This window comes from Anolis carolinensis, chromosome 2 (genome assembly GCF_035594765.1).
Source record: "Anolis carolinensis isolate JA03-04 chromosome 2, rAnoCar3.1.pri, whole genome shotgun sequence".
Classification (NCBI taxonomy): Eukaryota; Metazoa; Chordata; class Lepidosauria; order Squamata; family Dactyloidae; genus Anolis; species Anolis carolinensis.
In genome coordinates this window covers 277633326-277654340 of record NC_085842.1, presented here as the reverse complement: position 1 = coordinate 277654340, position 21015 = coordinate 277633326, and the positions used below count along the sequence as shown (strand labels likewise).

At 40.1% G+C, this 21015-nt stretch overlaps 1 protein-coding gene across 12 annotated transcripts in view; it reads right to left on the bottom strand.

Moving 5' to 3' along the window:
• Positions 1–13426, bottom strand: part of arb2a (ARB2 cotranscriptional regulator A) — a 284933-nt gene extending 271507 nt beyond the window's left edge. For 5 of the 12 annotated variants that reach the window (XM_062974231.1, XM_062974232.1, XM_062974233.1 and 2 more), the window contains exons 1-3: positions 13272–13425; positions 7152–7275; positions 1896–1997 (exon numbers count right to left, since the gene is read on the bottom strand). In XM_062974231.1, the coding sequence (XP_062830301.1) occupies positions 1896–1997; positions 7152–7257 (208 nt within the window). In that variant the 5' untranslated portion in view covers positions 7258–7275; positions 13272–13425. Of the gene's footprint in view, positions 1–1895; positions 1998–7070; positions 7276–13271 lie in introns of those variants that run through there. The other 7 variants (XM_062974238.1, XM_062974240.1, XM_062974236.1 and 4 more) reach the window with 6 other exon arrangements.
• Between the last annotated feature and the right edge of the window lie 7589 nt (positions 13427–21015).

Genomic DNA, 21015 nt, shown 5'->3' with positions numbered 1-21015 from the left:
TAGTCAGATACCGATTTACAAGTTCTCCCATTTAAAAAGATGAGAGAGGCCTGTAATTGACATCATAGGTAGACCTCAACTATGAGAGACAACATGAGAAAACACATCCAGAAAATCACATTATCTGATTTTTCATGAATCGGGGCATTCTTTTGTGATAACCCTGTATTAGGGATCATACCATTATGTGCAGTGATTGACATAGGATCTAAGCAGTAAATCATACATTTTTAAAAATATCAATGAAAGATTTTCATGAAATATGTTATGTTCCCATACATTTTGTTATTTCAATTTATGTATGTCTTCATATCTCTTATAAGGAGTTGGTGTAGTTTCTGCTTTGCTAGTAAAACTGAAATACTGTGTCGTGAAATGATGCATGTATAAAAATGGTGTGTCACCAACATGAGATGTCTAGAAAGCTCTAGTCTATAGTTTCACCTGTCTCGGATGCAAGGGAGGCCCTTTCAGGGTATGTAACCTTTAGATGATGGGTAGCACATTCTAGTTTATCCCTTCAGGACAGGGGTGAGAATCTCTAGAGATTGTAACTCCCAGAATTCATCACCATGGGCTACACTGCTTATTGGTTCCACTGTTTCTGAAATGTAACTGTTATATCCTCATCAACAAAGTGACTAGTTAAAAGTAGTGATTAGCTTGCTACCTTTTGGGTAAGAGACCAATGGGGAGTTGGAAAATCCTAGGAGATGATCTTCTTAACCAAGAAGAAAACTTGTATAAGGCAAAAGCTTCCTTTGATGGGGGGGAGGGGGGAGGTAAAGAGCCTTTGAATTATGTCAATTACTGTCCAGCTCTTTTTGGCTGTAGGATTTCCCTAAAAGAGGTTATTTGGAATTAACTTGTTTAGATACGTAATTGATTTATTAAACTGAAGCACTATTTTGTTTATAAAAACAGACTTTCAGTATAATTCTTGTGGTATATACTGAATTTTATGTAAGAGTTAATTAAACTGAAATATAAGCATTTTTCAATATATCCAAACAGCTTAGTTTAAACAACTATAATTAGTTTCAACTTTGCAGGAAAACATGAACACACTGAAAGATGACACTCCAAAGTACACTGCCTTCTACAACATTCTAAAAATATGGCTACATATGAGATCCAAAACAGAGTATGACAAAAGTCATTCAGGGTGTTGAGTAAATGTGAGCCATACAGAGCTGACAGTCTTAAGGAGTAAACAGTAACACAGCGACATTTCAAAACAAAACAATTTAATTTGTTATATTATTATTATTATTATTATTATTATTATTATTATTATTATTATTATGTTTATGTTTATGTTTATTTATAACCTGCTTTTTCTTTCCACAAAAGAGACTCAAAGCGGCAACAAATTTCTGTTTCATTGTCTACAATGAAATATTTTATTGCTGTCTTGACTCCCAAGGATTTCCTCATTCATTTCAGTACACATTTGTGAAAAACATAACTGATTCATTAGAACTCTAAAGAAAAGTCCCATTCAAATCAGGAAGACCGGCATTCAAATATTTTTCAATGTATTACACTGTAATTTGAATTGAAATGTAATAGGCTATTTACTAAGCAATATGTTAAATAAAAACTGGATGAGATTTTTTTGTGAAGCATTGCTATCATACTTGGTTAACTGATTTCCTATTTTTAGAATGACCCAAGGATAAATTGCAATAGAATACAATGCGTAATTATGTACATCAGATAAAACTATGATCTATCAGATTTTTTCTCTATAACAATCCACAAGTATTTCTTTAATTAAATTGTTTAAAGACAAAAAGAAGATTCTCAACAGCAAATTATGGATCCAAGCTCTGGAAATATATCAATATTTTATCATTCCTATTTGGCTTCTTACATATATTACTGGTACTTACTTTCATTAAAAGTATACTCAAATCCTTCAAGAGTATCAGGAAACTCAAGAGGTGGCTCATCTTTTTTCATCAGTTCATCCAAGTCTATTCTAGACAACAAATCTGGAAGAAAAATGCGGGGAGAAAGGTTGTATTTCTGTAGATTTTATATTCAAACATATCACTCTTAACAAAAAGCAGTATCTTGAAAAATGTACTGAAAGAGGAGAAGCAATTGTACAGTTTTGGTCTACTTAAACCAACAAGTCCTTTTAGATAAGCAGGATAGTTTCAACTGATCACAGACAAGATTCTATACATGCAGAGAAACATGAGTAGAGTAAGTAGGACTTCCAAAAATCTTGTACTGAGTCATCATTCCTAAGAAAAGTGAGGTTCAGAATTCCACCCAAGCAGTCATGCCTTCCTCATATCCCTGTTCTCCTCACCATATGCGACAGTCAACAGGGTGTAGCCAGGATAAGATGGTGGCATTTTATTGACTTCTAAAGGTCTTGCAAATTTCCATAATAATAATAATAATAATAATAATAATAATAATAATAATAATAATAATAACTTTATTTTTATACCCCGCCCATCTCCCCGAAGGCACTCGGGGCGGCTTACATGGGGCCTTGCCCGATAAAACAATCAAATATCAAAATACAGCAATAAAACAGTTATCCAATAAAAACATCAATTACAGTAAAAACAATTGTTAAAATCAACATAAAACATACAATATTAACACTGGAGACTAATTCATAGAACCCAGGCAAAGTGCAACATGTGCCGAAATGGGCCGAAATGGGGAAGGTAATTTCACAGTTGAAATGGACAAAGTGCAATATAGCATTGGCAACACCTCGAGAATGGGGCTATTATAAAATGGGCAGATAGATCAGTCCGACACCAAATTAAGTATCAAACACCTTTTGAAAGAGCCAGGTTTTTAAGCTCCTACGGAAGGAGAGGAGGGTAGGGGCCTGCCTGATCTCTCTAGGGAGCGAGTTCCAAAGCCGGGGGGCCACGACGGAGAAGGCCCTCTCTCTCGTCCCCACCAACTGCGACTGCGAGCGTGGTGGGAGTGAGAGAAGGGCCTCCCCCGATGAGCGAAGAGAACGTGCGGGTTCGTAGGGGGAGATGCGGTCTCTAAGGTAGGTGGGTCCCAAACCGTTTAGGGCTTTGTAGGTGATAACCTGCACCTTGAATTGGTTGTTCTCTCTCTCTTCACAATAGCCTGGTTTGACTCAATTTCTCTCAGCATTTCTGGCTTGGTTCAATTTCTGGAAATTATAATCCTATGTACAAAGATAACTCGAGTATTAATCCTAATGAGATAACACTAACAAGATTAAGGAAGTACAGTATGATTCAATCATGCATTCTGTTTGGAAGTAAATGTAAACTAGGATCTGTGCTGTCTTTTGGACAGTTCTACACAACCATACACTGGCTAGTTTCTCTGTTACTCATGAATTAATCCACCCTAAAGCATACCAGGCTTGACCGCTACCTAGAATGCAACCACACATAGAACTGGATATTTAAAAAGCCAGAAGAGCTGCTAGCTCTTTTTTAATTAATGCATCATCATCATCTATAGTTGTCTGAAAAAAACATTCAAGCCAATGCAGAAATACAATATACTTAAATGTTATTGAAATATTCCCTATAATAAGTGTATTTTCTAGATTTGTACTGGCTAAACAGATTATTTTCTACTTAAGATACATACATAGCATCAAAAATGCCCATATTCTTTACTGTGGAAAAAAAACAGCTAAAGAAAATTAACTTTTTTTAAAAAAAAGGAGAATATGGAGAAAGAGCATTATAGACACTGAGATCTGGGAATTCAGTTATCCTATTATCTATCTAGCAGATAGGGAAAGAGCATAATGTATGTGTCTTTCCAACACTTTGTTTCTTCTTCCTCTGGTACTAAATTTTATGTTAAAGATGTAATGCACAGGAGAATATCAACTTTGCTAACTGAAGTATTTCTGTATAGTTGGCATTCCACATTTACAGGTTAAGCAGTTACAAATTTGATTACTTGTGGATCACTGTATTTGACACCTATGCCATGGTAACAGCAAATTTAATAACATCAGTGTTGCTGAGAGGAAGTCAAGGTGTTGAGGTGGCAGTGCCCAGCTATACACACATTCTCTAGCTCACTCAAGCAGGTAGAAGGGGATGGGAAAAGTGTGCACACATGCGCTTACTCCCTTACATGACCAGGACACAAGGACACAAGAGAAGGGATACGAGGAGAGTGTGTGGCGGAAAGGGATAGGAAGAAGCTCATAGGTGGGAGTTAAAGGGAAGGGAGGAAAGTGCACATGGGTGGGAGGGGAAGGGGGTGGGACAGGGGAGGACATGCAAACATGTTTGCTCATTCATGTGGGGAGGGGGGAAGATGGAATGGAAGGAGTACACTTAGTCACTTACACAGGCAAGAGTGGGGCAGAGAGGATGGATGCCTCCCTTCTCCCTCCTCCCGTTCCTCTTGACCAGGGGTCCCCAAACTAAGGCCCGTGGGCCGGATGTGGCCCTCCAAGGGCATTTACCTGGCCCCTGTCCTAAACTTTAGATTTAGGGTTGACCTAAGTCTGAAACGACTTGAAGCCACACAACAACAATTCTAATTTTTGGACTATTTCATCATAGTCCGGCCCCGTAACAGTCTGAGTGACTGGGAACTGGCCCTCCACTTAAAAAGTTTGAGGACCCTTGCTCTTGACCAATCCCACTCCCTCTCCTGTCCAAGTGAGTGAGTGATCAAGAAACACAATCATGCTTACACAACTGGGTCCATCCATGCTGCTAGTACAGGTACTTTTTTGTGTGTATTAAATATAGGGGGTTTTTTGGGTGGGGGGGAATTTGTGGATTTTCCACTTTTTCAAGAGTTCTGCACCCCTGATCCTCATAAATGCAGAGGACTGACTGTACTATTAGATGAAGAGTTGTAGAAACATGTAAGAAAAAGTGTACATAATACAGAAGCGATAGTCCATTCCTTTTTGTTTCTTTTGTTTCTTTTTCAGCCAGACAACTGCACCAACATATTTCAGTTGTCACCAAAAGGTAGCTCTGTTCTAGTATATTCCTTTGCAGCAGCACTTTTAAAATTAAACAAATCCAAATGATTTTAAGGGAAAGTCTAGGAACTTGCTAGGAAAAATCTGGATAATCTGAAACAGCAAACATCAGGACTGTAATAAAGAAAGATCCGATTGCAATAAATATCTCTTCTAATCTGATTAACTGAATACCAGTAGGCATGGTCATAAAGCCCAACTCAGTAACACTCTCCGTACTCATAGCAAGGCATTTTATACACACATTATTTAGCTTCTCCAAAATGAGAATTTGCTTCTAGTGATGTGGATTTTCTTGAAAAGCAGTGCTCTAAACCAATGCCTCTTAAACTGTGGGTCCTGAGGGTTGCAAAACATTTGGCAGCAGTAAAAGGTTTCTGATGGCCACCTAGGGGCTGTTTTAGACATTTACACAAATCTGACAGCAACAAAATGCAGTGTCTACAGTAAACACTTCAGAAAATGCTTCAGTTGTACTTCATAAAAAGGAAAATCAGTCTGCTTAGCAAGCACTGAAAATGCTGATTTATTATCAGTAAATGTTTGATTGTTAAACTTATTTTATATACCTATATACCTGGGTTGCATAAAAAATACTGAGCAGAAAGGGCTCACGAGTGGAGAACGTTTAAGAAGCCCTGCTCTAAACAATATGATCTGATTTAGCATGATTGGTTTAAAATCATTCAAAGCTTTATGTTGAAATTTGTAATTATGGCATTTGGAATATTGTTTTCGAAAAGCACATACATTCCTTATATTTAAGGGAAAAGTGAGTACACTTGAAAAATACATATGGTATTTAAGAACATGTATCAAATATACATATCTGATATATATTAAACCTTATATACCTTAATTTACATTTGCTAAAGTATAACTGTAGAATCCACAACTTCATTCACTTGATGTTTGCACTATTTATCATTTCCATTTCAAACTGAGAAAATACTGTTCAGTAGAACAAGTAGAACATTATGTTTCATCAAAGGATGGGTGTGAGTCTGTGAGCATAAGCAACATACCATATTTTGTCTAAACTACTTGTACTTAAGACTAATTTAGAAGCAATAGATTTTGCAAAACAGATACAAGCTTAACAGTGCCTTCATTTGTTAGTCTGTTCCTTTGAGTGCTAGGTTCTGTTAATGTTTGTTCCCTTAGAAGAACAGCTAGATGCTCATATCCTATATTTAGTCCATCTAACATGATTGATGGAAGCGCAACAACCCACATAGCTATGGATAAATGTATGCAGGGGTATTGGCCATGGAGCAAAATATAACAAACTCCAAAATCCACAAAACAGCAATACCTTTATTTGCCAACCAAAGTGCACAAAATACATCAATCAAGCTTTTGAAGTTGCAATGTCTTTTGTCAAAAATATCGGTTTGGTTTCATATAAAGATGAATGGTTTCAGGTAATGTTACAGTAACCATAGATAAGGATAGATTTCCTGAATCTTTATTTAACTTATTAGAATAAAATACATAATCAAAAGTAGTAGTAAGTCAGTGTCTGAAACCGCAACTTTTCATTCTGATTTCCATGAACCAAAGAAAATACAGCCCAAACACACATTGAAATATTTTCCCCAACTGTTACACATGTGGGTTTGTTCATTAATGATATATTTTTAAAGCTATATCGGGGGGGGGGGGTGTTGTAGTGGATGCAAAAGATGAAGAAATCTAAGACAAAAAAAAAGCAAAAGGAAATATATGCTACATTGTATTAAAGGTATGCTAGCACATCACAGGAACAATAACCTTCTCACATATACAGATTACATTCCTAGACCAAGCATTTAAAGAACCTATATACAGAAATATTTGGAAGTATGTTCCACATATCCTAACTTAAAACCCCCTTTTTGGACCTAGTTTATTATTCTAAAAAAGAAAACGTTGCACAAATAGTTTCACTTCAATTTTTCCCTAAATATTTCCCGTAATATTTAAATATTGACTGTTATTATTTTCTATAGAAGAGAACAAGAAACCTGAAGTATGGACAGATGTTTTTAAAAAAACTAATTGAAGCTATGAATGGCAGTTGTACACATCTGCACTTGCTCACCTGTTTTACTAACCACAAAATTATAGTTCATCAGAACAAGTGTATGGAGTGCCTACGGAGAAGTTCCAAATTAATTTGTACCCTTTAATGCTGTAGTCTTCTCTTTTTCATCAGGACCTCCCTGTTGGAGTTGCGCCATGCTTATCCAAATTCTCAGACAGATTAAGGTGAGAGAAGAAACATGCATCAATCCTGAAAGGATGAGCTGAAAAGGCAAAGGAAGTTTGAAATGATCAGTTTAGCAGCATTTCTGAATGTTTTCTGAAAATAATCAATGCAAAAGTGTCAGAATGAAAAAGAATGCAAAGATTTACATACAAACTGGGGAACACTACCAAGACTTGTTCCTTGGACAGGGACATAATGTACAGGAAGTTGGGGTCTATATCCTATTCGGGACTTCCTCAGGGATATGTGAAGCACTCTGAACGCATCCTAGATCTATAGAGATCATATTATCATCTCCTAGTAGCACTTAGCTCAGAACTCTTGGTCTTCATTGACCATCCTTAATTCATCTTTTAAAGTTTAAATAATCTATTTTGCATTCAGCTTCCACTTGGGTAACTTTTCATGCTGGATTGCCTTCTTGGGAAGAAGATCCTCTACCTTATGACTTCATTCCCTTGTCTCTAAACTGGTTTTGTTTCTCACTTTTGTCATTCCTCAAACCTGTCCACTTCATATTACATGCTAAGAAAGATAGGTAAAAAGGACAGTGTGTTAACTAGACCTGGTTACAGGGACCATACAATCCCCTCCTAGAACAGCTCCACCAGCTGCCACTCTGTTTCTGTACACGATTCAAAGGGCTGGGCAATGACCTATAAAGCTTTATATGGCTTAGATCCAGGCTATCTGACAGACTTCATCTCCCTTCTCTTCATCATGACAGGACCTTCTTGGTGACTGAACCCAAGTGAAGTCATGACAGGACCTTCTTGGTGACTGAACCCAAGTCTCTGGCACTCCCTTCTTAGAAACCCTGAAAATTCCCCTTCTTTCACAGGCAAATACCTTTTTATTCTGATAAAATTGACCTTTCTCTAAGAGGGTAGTGCTGTATTATTTTAATTGTACTGTCACAGCTGTTCTTTTGAATTATTTTAAGAATATGTTTTAAATTGTTATAAGCTCAGTTCTATTTTAATATTGATTTTTGTATGCTTTGACAGTACTAATCTGATTTTAAATTGTAAGTTGCCTTAAGACTCAGCTTTGGGGGGAAGTGGGTTATAAATACTTGTTACTAACAATGACAACATACCTTCCTGAGCCCAAACAGTTGTCTAAACACAGTCTATCTAAAATTGGATGTTCAATGACCAAATCATAAAACTAAACAGCTTCAAGATTTTAGCAATTATCTTTAAAGGTTTCATTTCCAATCATACTTTACTTTCCCACTGGAAACCACTTTTTCCTTGAAGTTCCTCTTCAAAACATATTGCTTCAACTTAGTCCTTAAACCAGCTCAAGCTTAATTTGCCTGGCTTTTTGCAACCACATCAGCCTCCACAACACCAGCTCGTAGTGTCATTTTCTGGTTCAGTGAACTCAACATAAGCAGTTACGCCATGTTTTTAAGAACTGCTTTTAATTGTTTTATTATGCTATTATTTTGAGCTTCTGGTTTTCTTCTACCAATTTCTATTTTAAACTTTGTCAAAAAATGAAGAGTGTTATGGTATTCCTGAATAAACAAATGGCACATAAACATTAGTAACAATTGCCCCCAAAGAGGTAAATTGAAGGTGCCTCCTTGCTTCTGCATAAAAAGTTATCTTACATCTAAAACAAGTACGTTTTAACTTTCATTCCCAATGCATAATTCCATCTAAGTGCTGTTACCTGATGTACAATTTTATTCATGTATGGATTACAAAATCAGCCTAAAGAACCTTCACAGGACAGAACTTTTGACAGCATTTTCTTGGTTGATATCCAAGTCCTTACTACATCTGGAATCCTATGCTTGGTCAGAATTGTTCAATGGTGAGTTAACACATAGGTGAATCCATTTGATTCAATCTATCTATTGCAGTTGGAACTATCAATAGGATTTAGGCTTAAATGTGTTCTCAAGCAGTGCCCAAGTTGTCCTGCTACTCCTGCTTTTGCATATATGGTCCCTACAGAAAGTGAAATATAAAAGGTGACACTACTTTCGCTTAAGTTGGGAAGAAAACACAAAAGGCACATTAAAAACAGGCATGGGCAAACTTCAGCCCTCCAGGTGTTTTGGAGTACTGACTGTCAAAAATTGTGAGAGCTGAAGTTCAAAACACCTGGAGGGCTAAAGTTTCATAGAATCATAGAGTTGGAAAAGGCCTTGTGGGCCATCCAGTCCAACCCCCTGCCAAGAAGCAAGAAAACCTAATTCAAAGCACCCCTGACAGATGGCCATCCAGCCTCGGTTTAAAAGCCTCCAAAGAAGAAGCCTCCACTACACTCCGGGGAAGTAAGAGGGAAACCTAAGCCTCTTCCTATTGCCATCCTTGTAAACATTATTGTACCTGGATGATACAATCTATCTATGCACATAATAAAGTGAAAATCTGTGTGTGTGGCACGGGTGTCCATTCACACAGACAGCATCTGGCCTCCACAAACAGGCTATAGTTTCCAGTGCTGAGCAGCCACCAAGTCACTCCCTCCCAAGACATTGCAGGTTACAGCGAACACATCCCAGTGTTCATTTCTCTCTCCATTTGCATGACCCCACCCACTGCCTCTCCCTTAACCCTTTCCTACCTTTCCTATGGCACATAGCAGAGGAATTGATCAGCAATTGAACATACTAGAGAGAGAGGTTAGGGGAGAATTCACCATGATTTATAGGAGTTGTAGGGACTGGGATGTATAGTTCATCTGCAATCTAAGAGCACTCTGAACTGCACCAATGATGGACCTGGAACTAATTTGGCACACAGACCCAACATGGCAGGGTGTGGGGATGATTGACATTGACATCCAGGAGTTAATAGTTCACCCATATTCAGAGAACACTGAACCCGTCTGATGATGGATCTGGACCAAACCTGGCACACAAATTCAATATGCTCAACTGTGAATACTGGCAGGATTTGCAAGTGACTGATCTTGACATTAGAGTTATAGTTCATCCGTATTCAAAGAATACTGGATCCAGCAGTGATGGATCCAGTATGGATCTGAACCAAGTGATGGATCTGGACCAAACTTGGCACACAGACCCAACATGGTCAACTGTGAATACTGGCGGGGTTTGCAGATGACTGGAGGAGTTTTCGGAGAATTGACCCAAGATTTTTGGGAATTGCACTTCATCATCATCATCATCATCATTTAATTACTTATTAATCGCCCTCCATCCACGATGCTCTAGGCGATTTACAAGATAAAATTGTAAAGGATAAAAATACATACATACAAATATTGATTAAAAATATTAAAATATTAAAATAGATTAAAAGCTCTAGTAAAGAGCCATGTCTTGAGTGCTAGGGTAAAAGGCCCCAACTCACGCATGGCTCTCATATAGGGCGGCAAGGCATTCCATAAGGCAGGGGCAGAAACAAAAAAAGCTCTGCGCCTGGTCCTTTCCAAGTGCACTTCTCTAGGACCCGGTACATAGAGTAAGTCTCGTTGGGATGGTCGTTGCGACCTCCGATGATGGGAGAAGGAGAGACGGTCCCTAAGATACGATGGGCCCTGGCCGTAAATAGTTTTAAAAGTCAGGACTAGCATTTTATATAGACCATGGTAATCAGTTGGAAGCCAATGCAGATGCTGCAGCACTGGTGTTATGTGGCATTTCATGGGTGTTCTTGTGAGTAGCCTGGCTGCTGCATTCTGAACAATACGGAGCTTTCGGGTCGTGGACATCGGAAGCCCAACATACAGGGCGTTGCAATAGTCCAGCCTAGATGTGACCGTGGCATGGATGACTGTTGCCAGAGACTCATCAGATAGATAGGGTGCCAGTTGCCTCGCTTGTTGTAGATGGAAAAAGGCCTGTTTGCTGGCAGCAGCGACCTGAGCTTCCATTGTCAGCTGCGAATCTAAAACGACACCCAGGCTCTTAACGGTGGGCGAAGGAGATAGGGCAGCACCATCGAAGGTGGGTAGCAAGTGGGTCAGACCAGTTGAACGGCCATGCCAGAGAATCTCAGTCTTTGCCGGGTTCACCTTCAGTCTACTAGCACGTAGCCAGTTCGACAGAGCCTCCAGACATAAGGTGAAATTTTCTGGTATTGACGTTGCTCCAGGCTCCAAGCGCAGAAGGAGTTGGGTGTCGTCTGCATATTGATAGCAGTCTAGGACAAAACTCCGAACCAAGCTAGCAAGGGGTCTAACGTAGATGTTGAAGAGAAGAGGGGAGAGAATTGCACCTTGGGGTACCCCACATAGGAGGGGAGATCTGTCAGAGACTTGATCCATATACTCCACGCATTGGCTCCGGTTTCGCAGAAAGGAGTTGAACCAATTGAGGGCCTGACCGCGAACTCTGGACATGGCGAGACGGTGAATCATTAGATCGTAGTCAACGGTGTCAAACGCTGCAGTAAGGTCGAGAAGTACCAGTAGCGCTGATCCGCCGCTATCAGACTGGCGACTAAGTTCATCTGTAATGGCAACCAGGACTGTCTCCGTCCCATGGCCAGGGCGGAAGCCTGACCGGAAAGGGTCCAGGCTGGCTGTATCATCCAGAAATTGTTGCAATTGTCCCAGCACAGCCCGCTCTATCATCTTACCCAAGAATGGGAGGTTGGAGACAGGACGATAGTTGGCAAGGGTCATGGGATCCAAGCTAGACTTCTTTAGCAAGGGACGAACCCTTGCCTCTTTTAGGATGTCCGGGAAGACCCCCGTTCAAGAGAGCCATTGATGATATTACTCAACGGATCGAGTAGACCTTCCAGGCAGCTCTTCACCAGCCAGGAGGGACACGGATCAAGGGAACAGGTGGTTGGTTTTGCAACAGCCTGGATTCTAGCGACATCTTCCTTGTCAAGCGGAGTAAATCGGTCAAAGATAGGCCCACTAAGCGGCCACAAAGGCTCAAGCTCACTTAAGGTATCACTTCACTCACATCCTTATGCATTTTCGAATGGGAGCATTCATATAAAACAACAAGTTCTTTTCTAAGACATAGTGTAACATATGACCAAACTGATATTACCTAACATCCAAAAACAAACAATGCCCTTTTCATATAACCCGGGCATCACCGGGTACTCAAGCTGGTATTAAATATACCTGAGAAGAGACACTGTGAAAAATCCAACTCCCAGGATTGCTTCCCCAATAACTCACGGCCTAAGATACAGGTGGCATCATAATACAGAATCAGTGATACAGGTTGAACACCCCTTATCCAGAAAACCAGAATCCTCCAAAATCCAGAATTGTTCACCTGAGTGTCGACCTTTGCTAACTCATGGCTCAATATGCCCAAAATTGTTTCATGCACAAAATTGTTGTTTATAAAATTACCTTCACACTACATCAGGCATGAGAAAACTTGGGCCTTTCTGTGTTTTGGACTTCAACTCCCACAGTTACTAAGAGGGTAGGCTGTTAGGAATTGTGGGAGTTGAAGTCCAAAACACAGGAAGGGTTGAAGTTTCCCCATGCATGCACTATGTGCATAAGGTGGACAAGAAGCATAAAGGAACATTGTGTTCAGACTTGGGTCCCAAAATATCTCCTTAGACCTCATCACACTAGAGGTTGGATTCACTTTAAATCCACTTTAGGGAGAGGGCTTTAAACAGCTATGCCAGACAGGTCCTGGGACTCACCAAACTACAAACCCCACAATTCTGCAGGAGGCAGAAACCGGATTTAAAGTGGATTGATAACGTAGTATGATGTAGAGTGCCAGCAGACCTTATGTAGAGTGCCAGCAGAAACAACATACAGTAAGGACGTGGTGTCATTTATCTAGGCCCTCCAGGTGTTTTGGACTTCAACTCCCACAATTCCTAACAGCCTACGGGCTGTTAGGAATTATGGGAGTTGAAGTCCAAAACACTTGGAGGGTCCAACTTTGCCCAGGCCTGCTTTAGATACATGGTATGGCTTCCCAGGCTGGTCCAAGGAGGCCTTTCAGGCTGAGCCTCCTCCTCGCTCTCCTCGCGTACCTGCGGCCTCCCTTTCCCGGGTGGGTGGGTGGGTGGGGGGCACACTCAAGGGGGCGGGGCCAAGGCTCGTTACCGGGAGACGCGCCGCCGCTGCCGCTTGCCTGGCTGCGTGTCGTCCACCAGAGGCTTTGGTCCCGCCCTTTCCTTTCCTCTCTTCCTCCAACAAGCTGGAGGGATCCTCCGAGTTCCACTTCCGGGCCTGGTGAGAGAGGGTGACGTCACGGACGCGCGCGCACGCACACACACTCCCAGCGGCGGCGTTTGGAAAAGGTTTAGCGTGGCTGTCATCGCAGTCCGGGCGGAAGTGGACAGGAAAGGACCTCATGGCTTGGCACGGAGCATGCGCGCCTGCAATACAGCCCTGGCTTGGGACAGATTGCAGTTGGTTACAATTGCCTTATAACTGGGTTGCTGTGAGTTTTATGGCCATGTTCCAGAAGCATTATCTCCTGACGTTTCGCCTGCATCTATGACAAGCATCCTCAGAGGTTGTGAGGTATGTTGGAAACTAGGCAACTTGGTGTTATATATCTGTGGAAGGGCCAGGGTGTCTGTTTGAGGCAGGTGTGAATGTTGCAGTCGTCCACCTTGATTAGCGTTGAATTCAGTTTCAAGGTCTGGCTGCTTCCTGCCTGGGGGGATCCTTTGTTGGGAGGTGTTAACTGGCCCTGATTGATTTATGTCTAAAATTCGTCTGTTTTCTGAAAGTTGTTTTTTATTCACTGTCCTGATTTTAGAGTTTTTTAAAAAAAATACTGGTAGCCAGATTTGGCCATTTCTGTGGCCAATTGCAACATTCACACCTGCCTCCAACAGACAAGAGTTCTTTCTGAATTGTACTTGGTGGTTGATTGATTTACTGCTGTATTAACTCTTGATTTATTGTCTTACTGTGTTTTATTTTTTTTGTATATTGTTCAATGTATTTATGCTGTTTTTGTAAATTGTGCTAGTTGGGCCTTGCCCCATGTGACCCGCCCCGAGTCCCTGTGGGGAGATGGTGGCGGGGTATAAATAAAGTTTTATTATTTATTATTATATTATTTTTCCCACCCTGAACATTCCACAGATATATAAACCCTACTTGCCTAGTTTCCAAGAGACCTCACAACCTCTGAGGATGCTTGTCATAGATGCAGGCGAAACGGCAGGAAAGAATGCTTTTGGAACATGGCCATACGGCACAGAAATCTCACAGCAACCCAGTGATTCAGGCCATAAAAGCCTTCAACAACACATTGTATTATAACCATATCGGTTTTGAACTGGGTTATCAGAGTCCACACTGCAATATAATCCAGTTCAAAGGAGATAATGTGGGATTTTATTCAGCTGTGTGGAGAGGAGGGGAGCGGATAACCCAGTTCAAAGCAGATATTGTGGGATTTTCTGTCTTGATATTCTGGGTTATATGGCAGTGTGGACTCGGATAACCCAGGGCCCTTCCACACCACCATATAACCCAGAATATCAAGACAGAAAATCCCACAATATCTGCTTTGAACTGGGTTATCTGAGTCCAAACTGCCATATAATCCAGTTAAATGTCAATTTTATATAGCTGTGTGGAAGGGGCCCCAGTTCAAAGCAAATATTGTGGATTATCTGCCTTGATATTCTGGGTTATACGGCTGTGTGGAAGGACCCTGGGTCTACACTGAGCATATAGTTCAGTTTCAAACTGCATTTATATGGCAGTGTAGATTGAGCCAGTGTTTACTGCCCCAGTTTGTTTAAAAGTGAAAACCCGTAGTTCCCAAGGAACTCCTGTACTCATTTTTATTTAAAGCAGGGGGTGCATCTGCACTGTAGAATTAACCACTTTAACGGCCATGGCTCAACACTGTTGAGGTCCTGGGATTTGTAGTTTAGTGAGGCGGCAGCACCCTTTGGCAAACAATGCTGAACAATGCTGAAAACCTTATGAAATGACCTTGATTCTATAGCATTGAGTCCTGGCAGTTAAAGTGCTGTCAAACTACAGTAATTCTACAGTGTAGATGCAGCCTAAACAGGTCAAACTTAATGGATAGTCTTCCAAGTAAACTTACCTAAGGGCCCTTCCACACATCCATATAACCCAGAATAACAAGGCAGAAAATCCCACAACATCTGCTTTGAACTGGGTTATCTGAGTCCACACAGTCAGCCCATTTCAAAGCAGATAATGTGAGATTTTATTCAGCTATGTGGAAGGGACCTAAGAGGTTTGCCTGTTTTGTATGCAGCGGTTTGAACATAGTCATTATTATTGTTACTGTTTATTTGTACTATCAACATACAAGCTGAGTATCTCTTATCCAAAATGCTTAGAATCAGGAGTGTTTTCAGTTTGGGTTTTGAAATATCTATTTCCATATATTTACTTACATATCTTGGAGATGGGGCCCAAATCTCAACACAAAATTCATTGATGTTTTGTATATCTTATACACATAGCTTGAAGATAGTTTTATGCAATATTTTTAATAATTTTGTGCCTGAAACAAGGTCTTTGTACACTGAATCATCATTACAAAGCAGAGATCACTCACTGGCTCAGCCACACTTTGAATTTTGGAGGATTTTCATAATTGTGGATAAAAGATGTTCAATCTATACATGGTGCCAGAAATTCTCAGGGTGGTCCGCGAGAAGGCCTTACATTTATTATTTAAACTTTTATGTTTATTCATATCATGATCTGATCATCATGCTTAATATATCCCTTATGCATGGGGGTATTGGGATAACAATACAAAAGGTTTGCTAGGGCAGATCCTCTCTCACTCAGACTCAGCCCCCCCCCCCCCCCCCCCCGGGAACCAAAATCCCAGCCCCTTCCGAACCAAAATCCTGGCTACGGGCCTGCGTGGTGTTATAGAAAATAGTTAAAAAAAAAAAAAAAAACAGCAAGTCTGACCAAAAACATAGTCTGAAATATACCAGCCATAGGTACCTGGAGGGCTGAAGTTTGCCCATGCCTGGTATATACATATACACCAAGAAGGGAGGGCAAAATAATAAAATCTAAAATGATACCATTGTGAAACAGATTATCCAGTGCCATCCGTATTCTCAAATACTCTTCTGAGAATTTTATTTCCTGATAGGATCAACTCTACATTATAGGCTAAACAAGAGTTGAAATGAAATTGAGTAATTCCCTAGTAAAACACATAGCATTAATCCTGTCTATCCAGAGCTGCCACCATTCATGGCTTGGAAATACTCCATCCTGCCTCTCCCTCCCCCCCCCCTTTCAAAAAAAAGTAAACCTTGATTTGTGACTTCTAAAAAATAATTTACTATGCCATTGTATATAGTGGGATTTGAGCATCCATAGATCCTGGTATTCTGGAACCCAACCCCAGCGAATACCAAGGATGCACTGCATCTCAATATGTATCTCAATAAGTTAACCATATCTTACTACCGGTTACTGGGTAACAGGAAGGTGTTCTCCATTCACATGCAGTTATTGTGTTTTCCTTAGGCATTTGGTGGGTCACTGACTGGACAAAGTGTCTGACTTACCATAAATAGGCTTCATAGGTTCAATGTAATTCATCTTATGTTCTGCTGTTGAACACATGTGTTCAAAAACTTTAATAAAATCTGTATATAGTGTATATGTTGTGTGTATTGATTGATTGATTAATTGAGTACCTTGAATCTTCATCCCATGCCTAATTGCCGTACGAAACCAACCAGTATAAACACTGGGTTAGCTGAATCAGAATTATATAAGTTAAAAATTGTCACGAAGCATAGCTATATATATCTTTTATTATATAGATAGATAGATAGATAGATATAGATTGAAACCATGTCTCAGACAAAAAAATTACATTTCAGCATTACAAAGTTTTCATCTACACTGTAGAATTAAGGCAGTTTGACACTTTAGATGTCATGACTCAATGCAGTGGAATGGGAATTGTAATTTGGTAAGACATTAGCACTCTTTGGCAGAAAAAGCTAAAGACCTTATTTTTAGAAATCAAAATACATTATTTTCATTATGTGCCAACAGAGCAATTTTAGAGCAACAATGAATTGATCTGGTTGCTTTGCTTAATTAATGGCCCTTTTAGTAATTCTGAATTATTTCTCTTAACAAATAAATTAATGAAAGGATTAACAAATGAATGTATTTATTTATATTCTACCCTAAGATTCAGGCCACTTTACAATAAAATCACCACAAACAATTTACAACAAAAAATCGAACCCTGTTGTGTTTGAAGTATGGTAATGCTGTTTGTTCTTCTTTTTTTGTGTTCACATTTTGATATCACCAGCTATACACATCTTTATACTTTGAACTCAGAAATTGCAGCTCATTCAACTTACTTTGTCTGCTTTTGTTATCTGTGGTACTTTCTGTTTTGTTTTCCCCATGATGTTATCAGAACCAACTGCCTTGAGAGGAAGAGCATGGGAGGACATAAAAGATCTCTGTAAAGTCTCATTTTTAATGACACATCTTCTCATGGATCTTTGGCTTTTGCTGAAGAGAAGAATAAACATGTTTAAAATAACCATATGACCCCAGTATCCATGAGAGGTATGTTCCAAGAACACCCTGTGGATACCGTAAACCATGGATAATAGGGAACTCTTTAGAGCATGAACTATATTTGAGCTGGAAGAATACCATAGAGTAGCATTGGAGGACTTTGAGAGGCCCACAAACACTTCCAAGGGAAAGCGTGGGGTTTTTGGAGTGAGGATTCCTGCAAGCTGGAAAGCGTCCAGAGGAGGGCGACTAAAATGATTAAGGGTCTGGAGAACAAGCCCTATGAGGAGAGGCTTAAAGAGCTGGGCATGTTTAGCCTGCAGAAGAGAAGGCTGAGAGGAGACATGATAGCCATGTACAAATATGTGAGGGGAAGTCATAGGCAGGAGGGAGCAAGCTTATTTTCTGCTGCCCTGCAGACTAGGACACGGAACAATGGCTTCAAACTACAGGAAAGGAGATTCCACCTGAAGAACTTCCTCACAGTGAGGGCTGTTCGGCAGTGGAACTCTCTCCCCCAGACTGTGGTGGAGGCTCCTTCTTTGGAAGCTTTTAAGCAGAGGCTGGATGGCCATCTGTCGGGGGTGCTTTGAATGCGATTTCCTGCTTCTTAGCGGGGGGTTGGACTAGATGGCCCATGAGGTCTCTTCCAACTCTACTATTCTATGATTCTGTGATTCTAGGATAAGTGAAGCCAGGAACAATAAGTGTCAATAACAATAAGAGGAAGAGCAGCAAGATGTGAGTAATTGTGGAGAGCATCTTTGGCCTATGCTTCTCATCCGACTTCCACTCTGTACAAAGTATTTGAGAATAATATTCAATTACTGTCTCTCTTTTTAAAAATATCGAAACGTGTTCCATTTCTGTTCTGAAGAAGCAACATCAAATCTTTTATCTGTGAACAAAGATAGCAGGTGGAGCTGACTTCATACCAGATCAGTATGGGTGCTGCAAATATGACAAACACAATTCTTTGCATGATAGACCAGTTGTGGACAACATGAAATATCCATAATCTACCATGCTATTACGTGCTTGCTGGTATTTTAATAATGCATTGATTTTTTTAAAAAAAGTTTCATGGTACTTTCTGTAAAGGGCACAATTTTCCTTGAGTCTAATGCACCATCAAATCTAACGCATACCTCAATTTTCAAAACCCTGAAACCAATAAAGGTTTGCCGCCAAATATAATGTGCAGTGACAAAAAGTGTGCTCCTTGTAACTTGGCCAAAAAAGGTGTGCATTACAGTTGCTGACTGCTTAGAAATCCTTTGTTATAAACAATTGTGTTAGAATGCCAAAGCATCCAGTGAAGGAAAAGAAAACCTTGGGATACATCTAAGCTGTAGAATGAATCCACTTTAATTGGTTCAATGCTATGGAATCCTTGAGGCTGTAGTTTGACAAGGTCTTGAGCCATCTCTGCCAAAAAATGCAGATGCCTCACCAAACTACAAATCCCAGGATTGCATAGCATTGAGCCCTGGCCATTTAATTAGAGATGACACCCCTCTAAGAGGAGTTCCAGGTGCAGCTCCTGAAGCACCTTCCCCCTTTGCTTTGGCTCAACACTAACATTACTGTATGACGTAAATCTAATGAGCACCCCAATTTTGGCAAGGCCAGTTAGCCAAAAAAGATGGGCATTAATGATTTGAATAAATATGATAATTAAAATAAATTAACTACTAATTTTAGAATTCAGGAGAAGAGTGAACTAGTATCTATTTGGAACTTCAAAAGTAGCTCTCAAAGCAAAACAGCTTTGCTGTCTACCACAATATTGCGAGCAAACATTCTGGCAATACTAAGTCTTGATTAAAAATATAATTTATGTTATGTTGGACCTATATCTTTGTTGAAGTAACAAATAACCTTTTGGTTTAACATCTCAAGATTTTTCCATTTTCACTCAGGTTCCTGAACAACAGCAAATTACCATAATTTTGTGCTATGCCTTTGACAGGTATGTTATTTAGATAACATGGATCTGGCATTTATCCTATGCTGTGGTTAGTTCCACCTTCACCAGTATTATGTAATTGGATTGCTTTCATTCACAGGGATGGTCGAAGTCCAGATTTGTTTGTTCACTACATAGACACATGGAAGCTATGCAACTGAAACTACTTTGCAGCAGAATGTATCATTCCATGTTACAATTACCTTGCTGGCAGCTAATGGCACCCACAAAGAATGATTTCCAGGGAAGACCTTGGAAGAACTTTGAAGGTCACCTAGCTCAACTCCATGCAGGGCAATGATAGGAAAAACACTCCCCTCTATTCCTGTTGTATTTTTGCTGTATACACGTCCTACATCAGAATGTTGTTAAAAATATTCTTTCGATAGAACCCTGGTTACTGTCCCATTATCTGGGTGGAGGCCAAAAGGAGGTGCTAGACAGAGAAGGATAGTCCATTTTACAGGGAAAGGGAGTTGAAGGAGTAAAACCATTTCCCCCATTTTCCTGTGATCCCCCCCCCCCCCCCGCCCAACGTTGCCGTTGTGGAAACAACCCTCATTTATGACATTGGGAGGGAATAACCAGTGAAAACAGGGGAATGGTTTTTCTCTTTCAATTCCCACCCCATTAAAATAGACTATCCTTCTCTGTTTAGCACCCCTTTTTGGCCTCCTCCCGGATAATGGAATATTACCAAACCCTGTAATCCAGAGACAAAAACCCTGCATGATACACTGATCCTATATATGGAAGGGGTGGCCCGTTTTTATGCCCCTCCCAGGTTCAAATACATGTTGCCCTAAAATGCACTTTAGGGAGCATGAGGACATGTCCGTAATGTTTTAGTGGTCTGTGGTATTTGATTTTTTAGTAGGGCACATTGTTATCCCACCACAGTCTCCTGGGAGACTACTTTGACTCCAGAGCCTTCCACAGTTGTCCACCCAGCTGTATGGTAAAATTCTATATGCTATATAGTGTATAATGACCCAAATAGTAGTGAGAAATAAGTAGCGCCTAGATGCAAGATGCGTCTGTAGGTATTTATGGTATTGGGCAAGGTGCAAACAAAAGGAATAAATCACACTTAATACAGTTTATGAATTTTCCATCCAACAAGTAATATTATTGAATTGCAGTTCTTGGGCATTAAACAAGAAGAGCCAGGCAGCTTGGGTTGGATCTGTGGCTAAATTTGTTGCATGAGTCATTTTGGAAATCCAACTTTCAACTTGATACTAATGAGTAGAAAGTATGTAATGCTTAGAAAAAGGAATCTCCTGCATGCATTCTATGCCATATAGGACATCCTATGCCTATGGAGATTTTTTTAAATTATGGTTA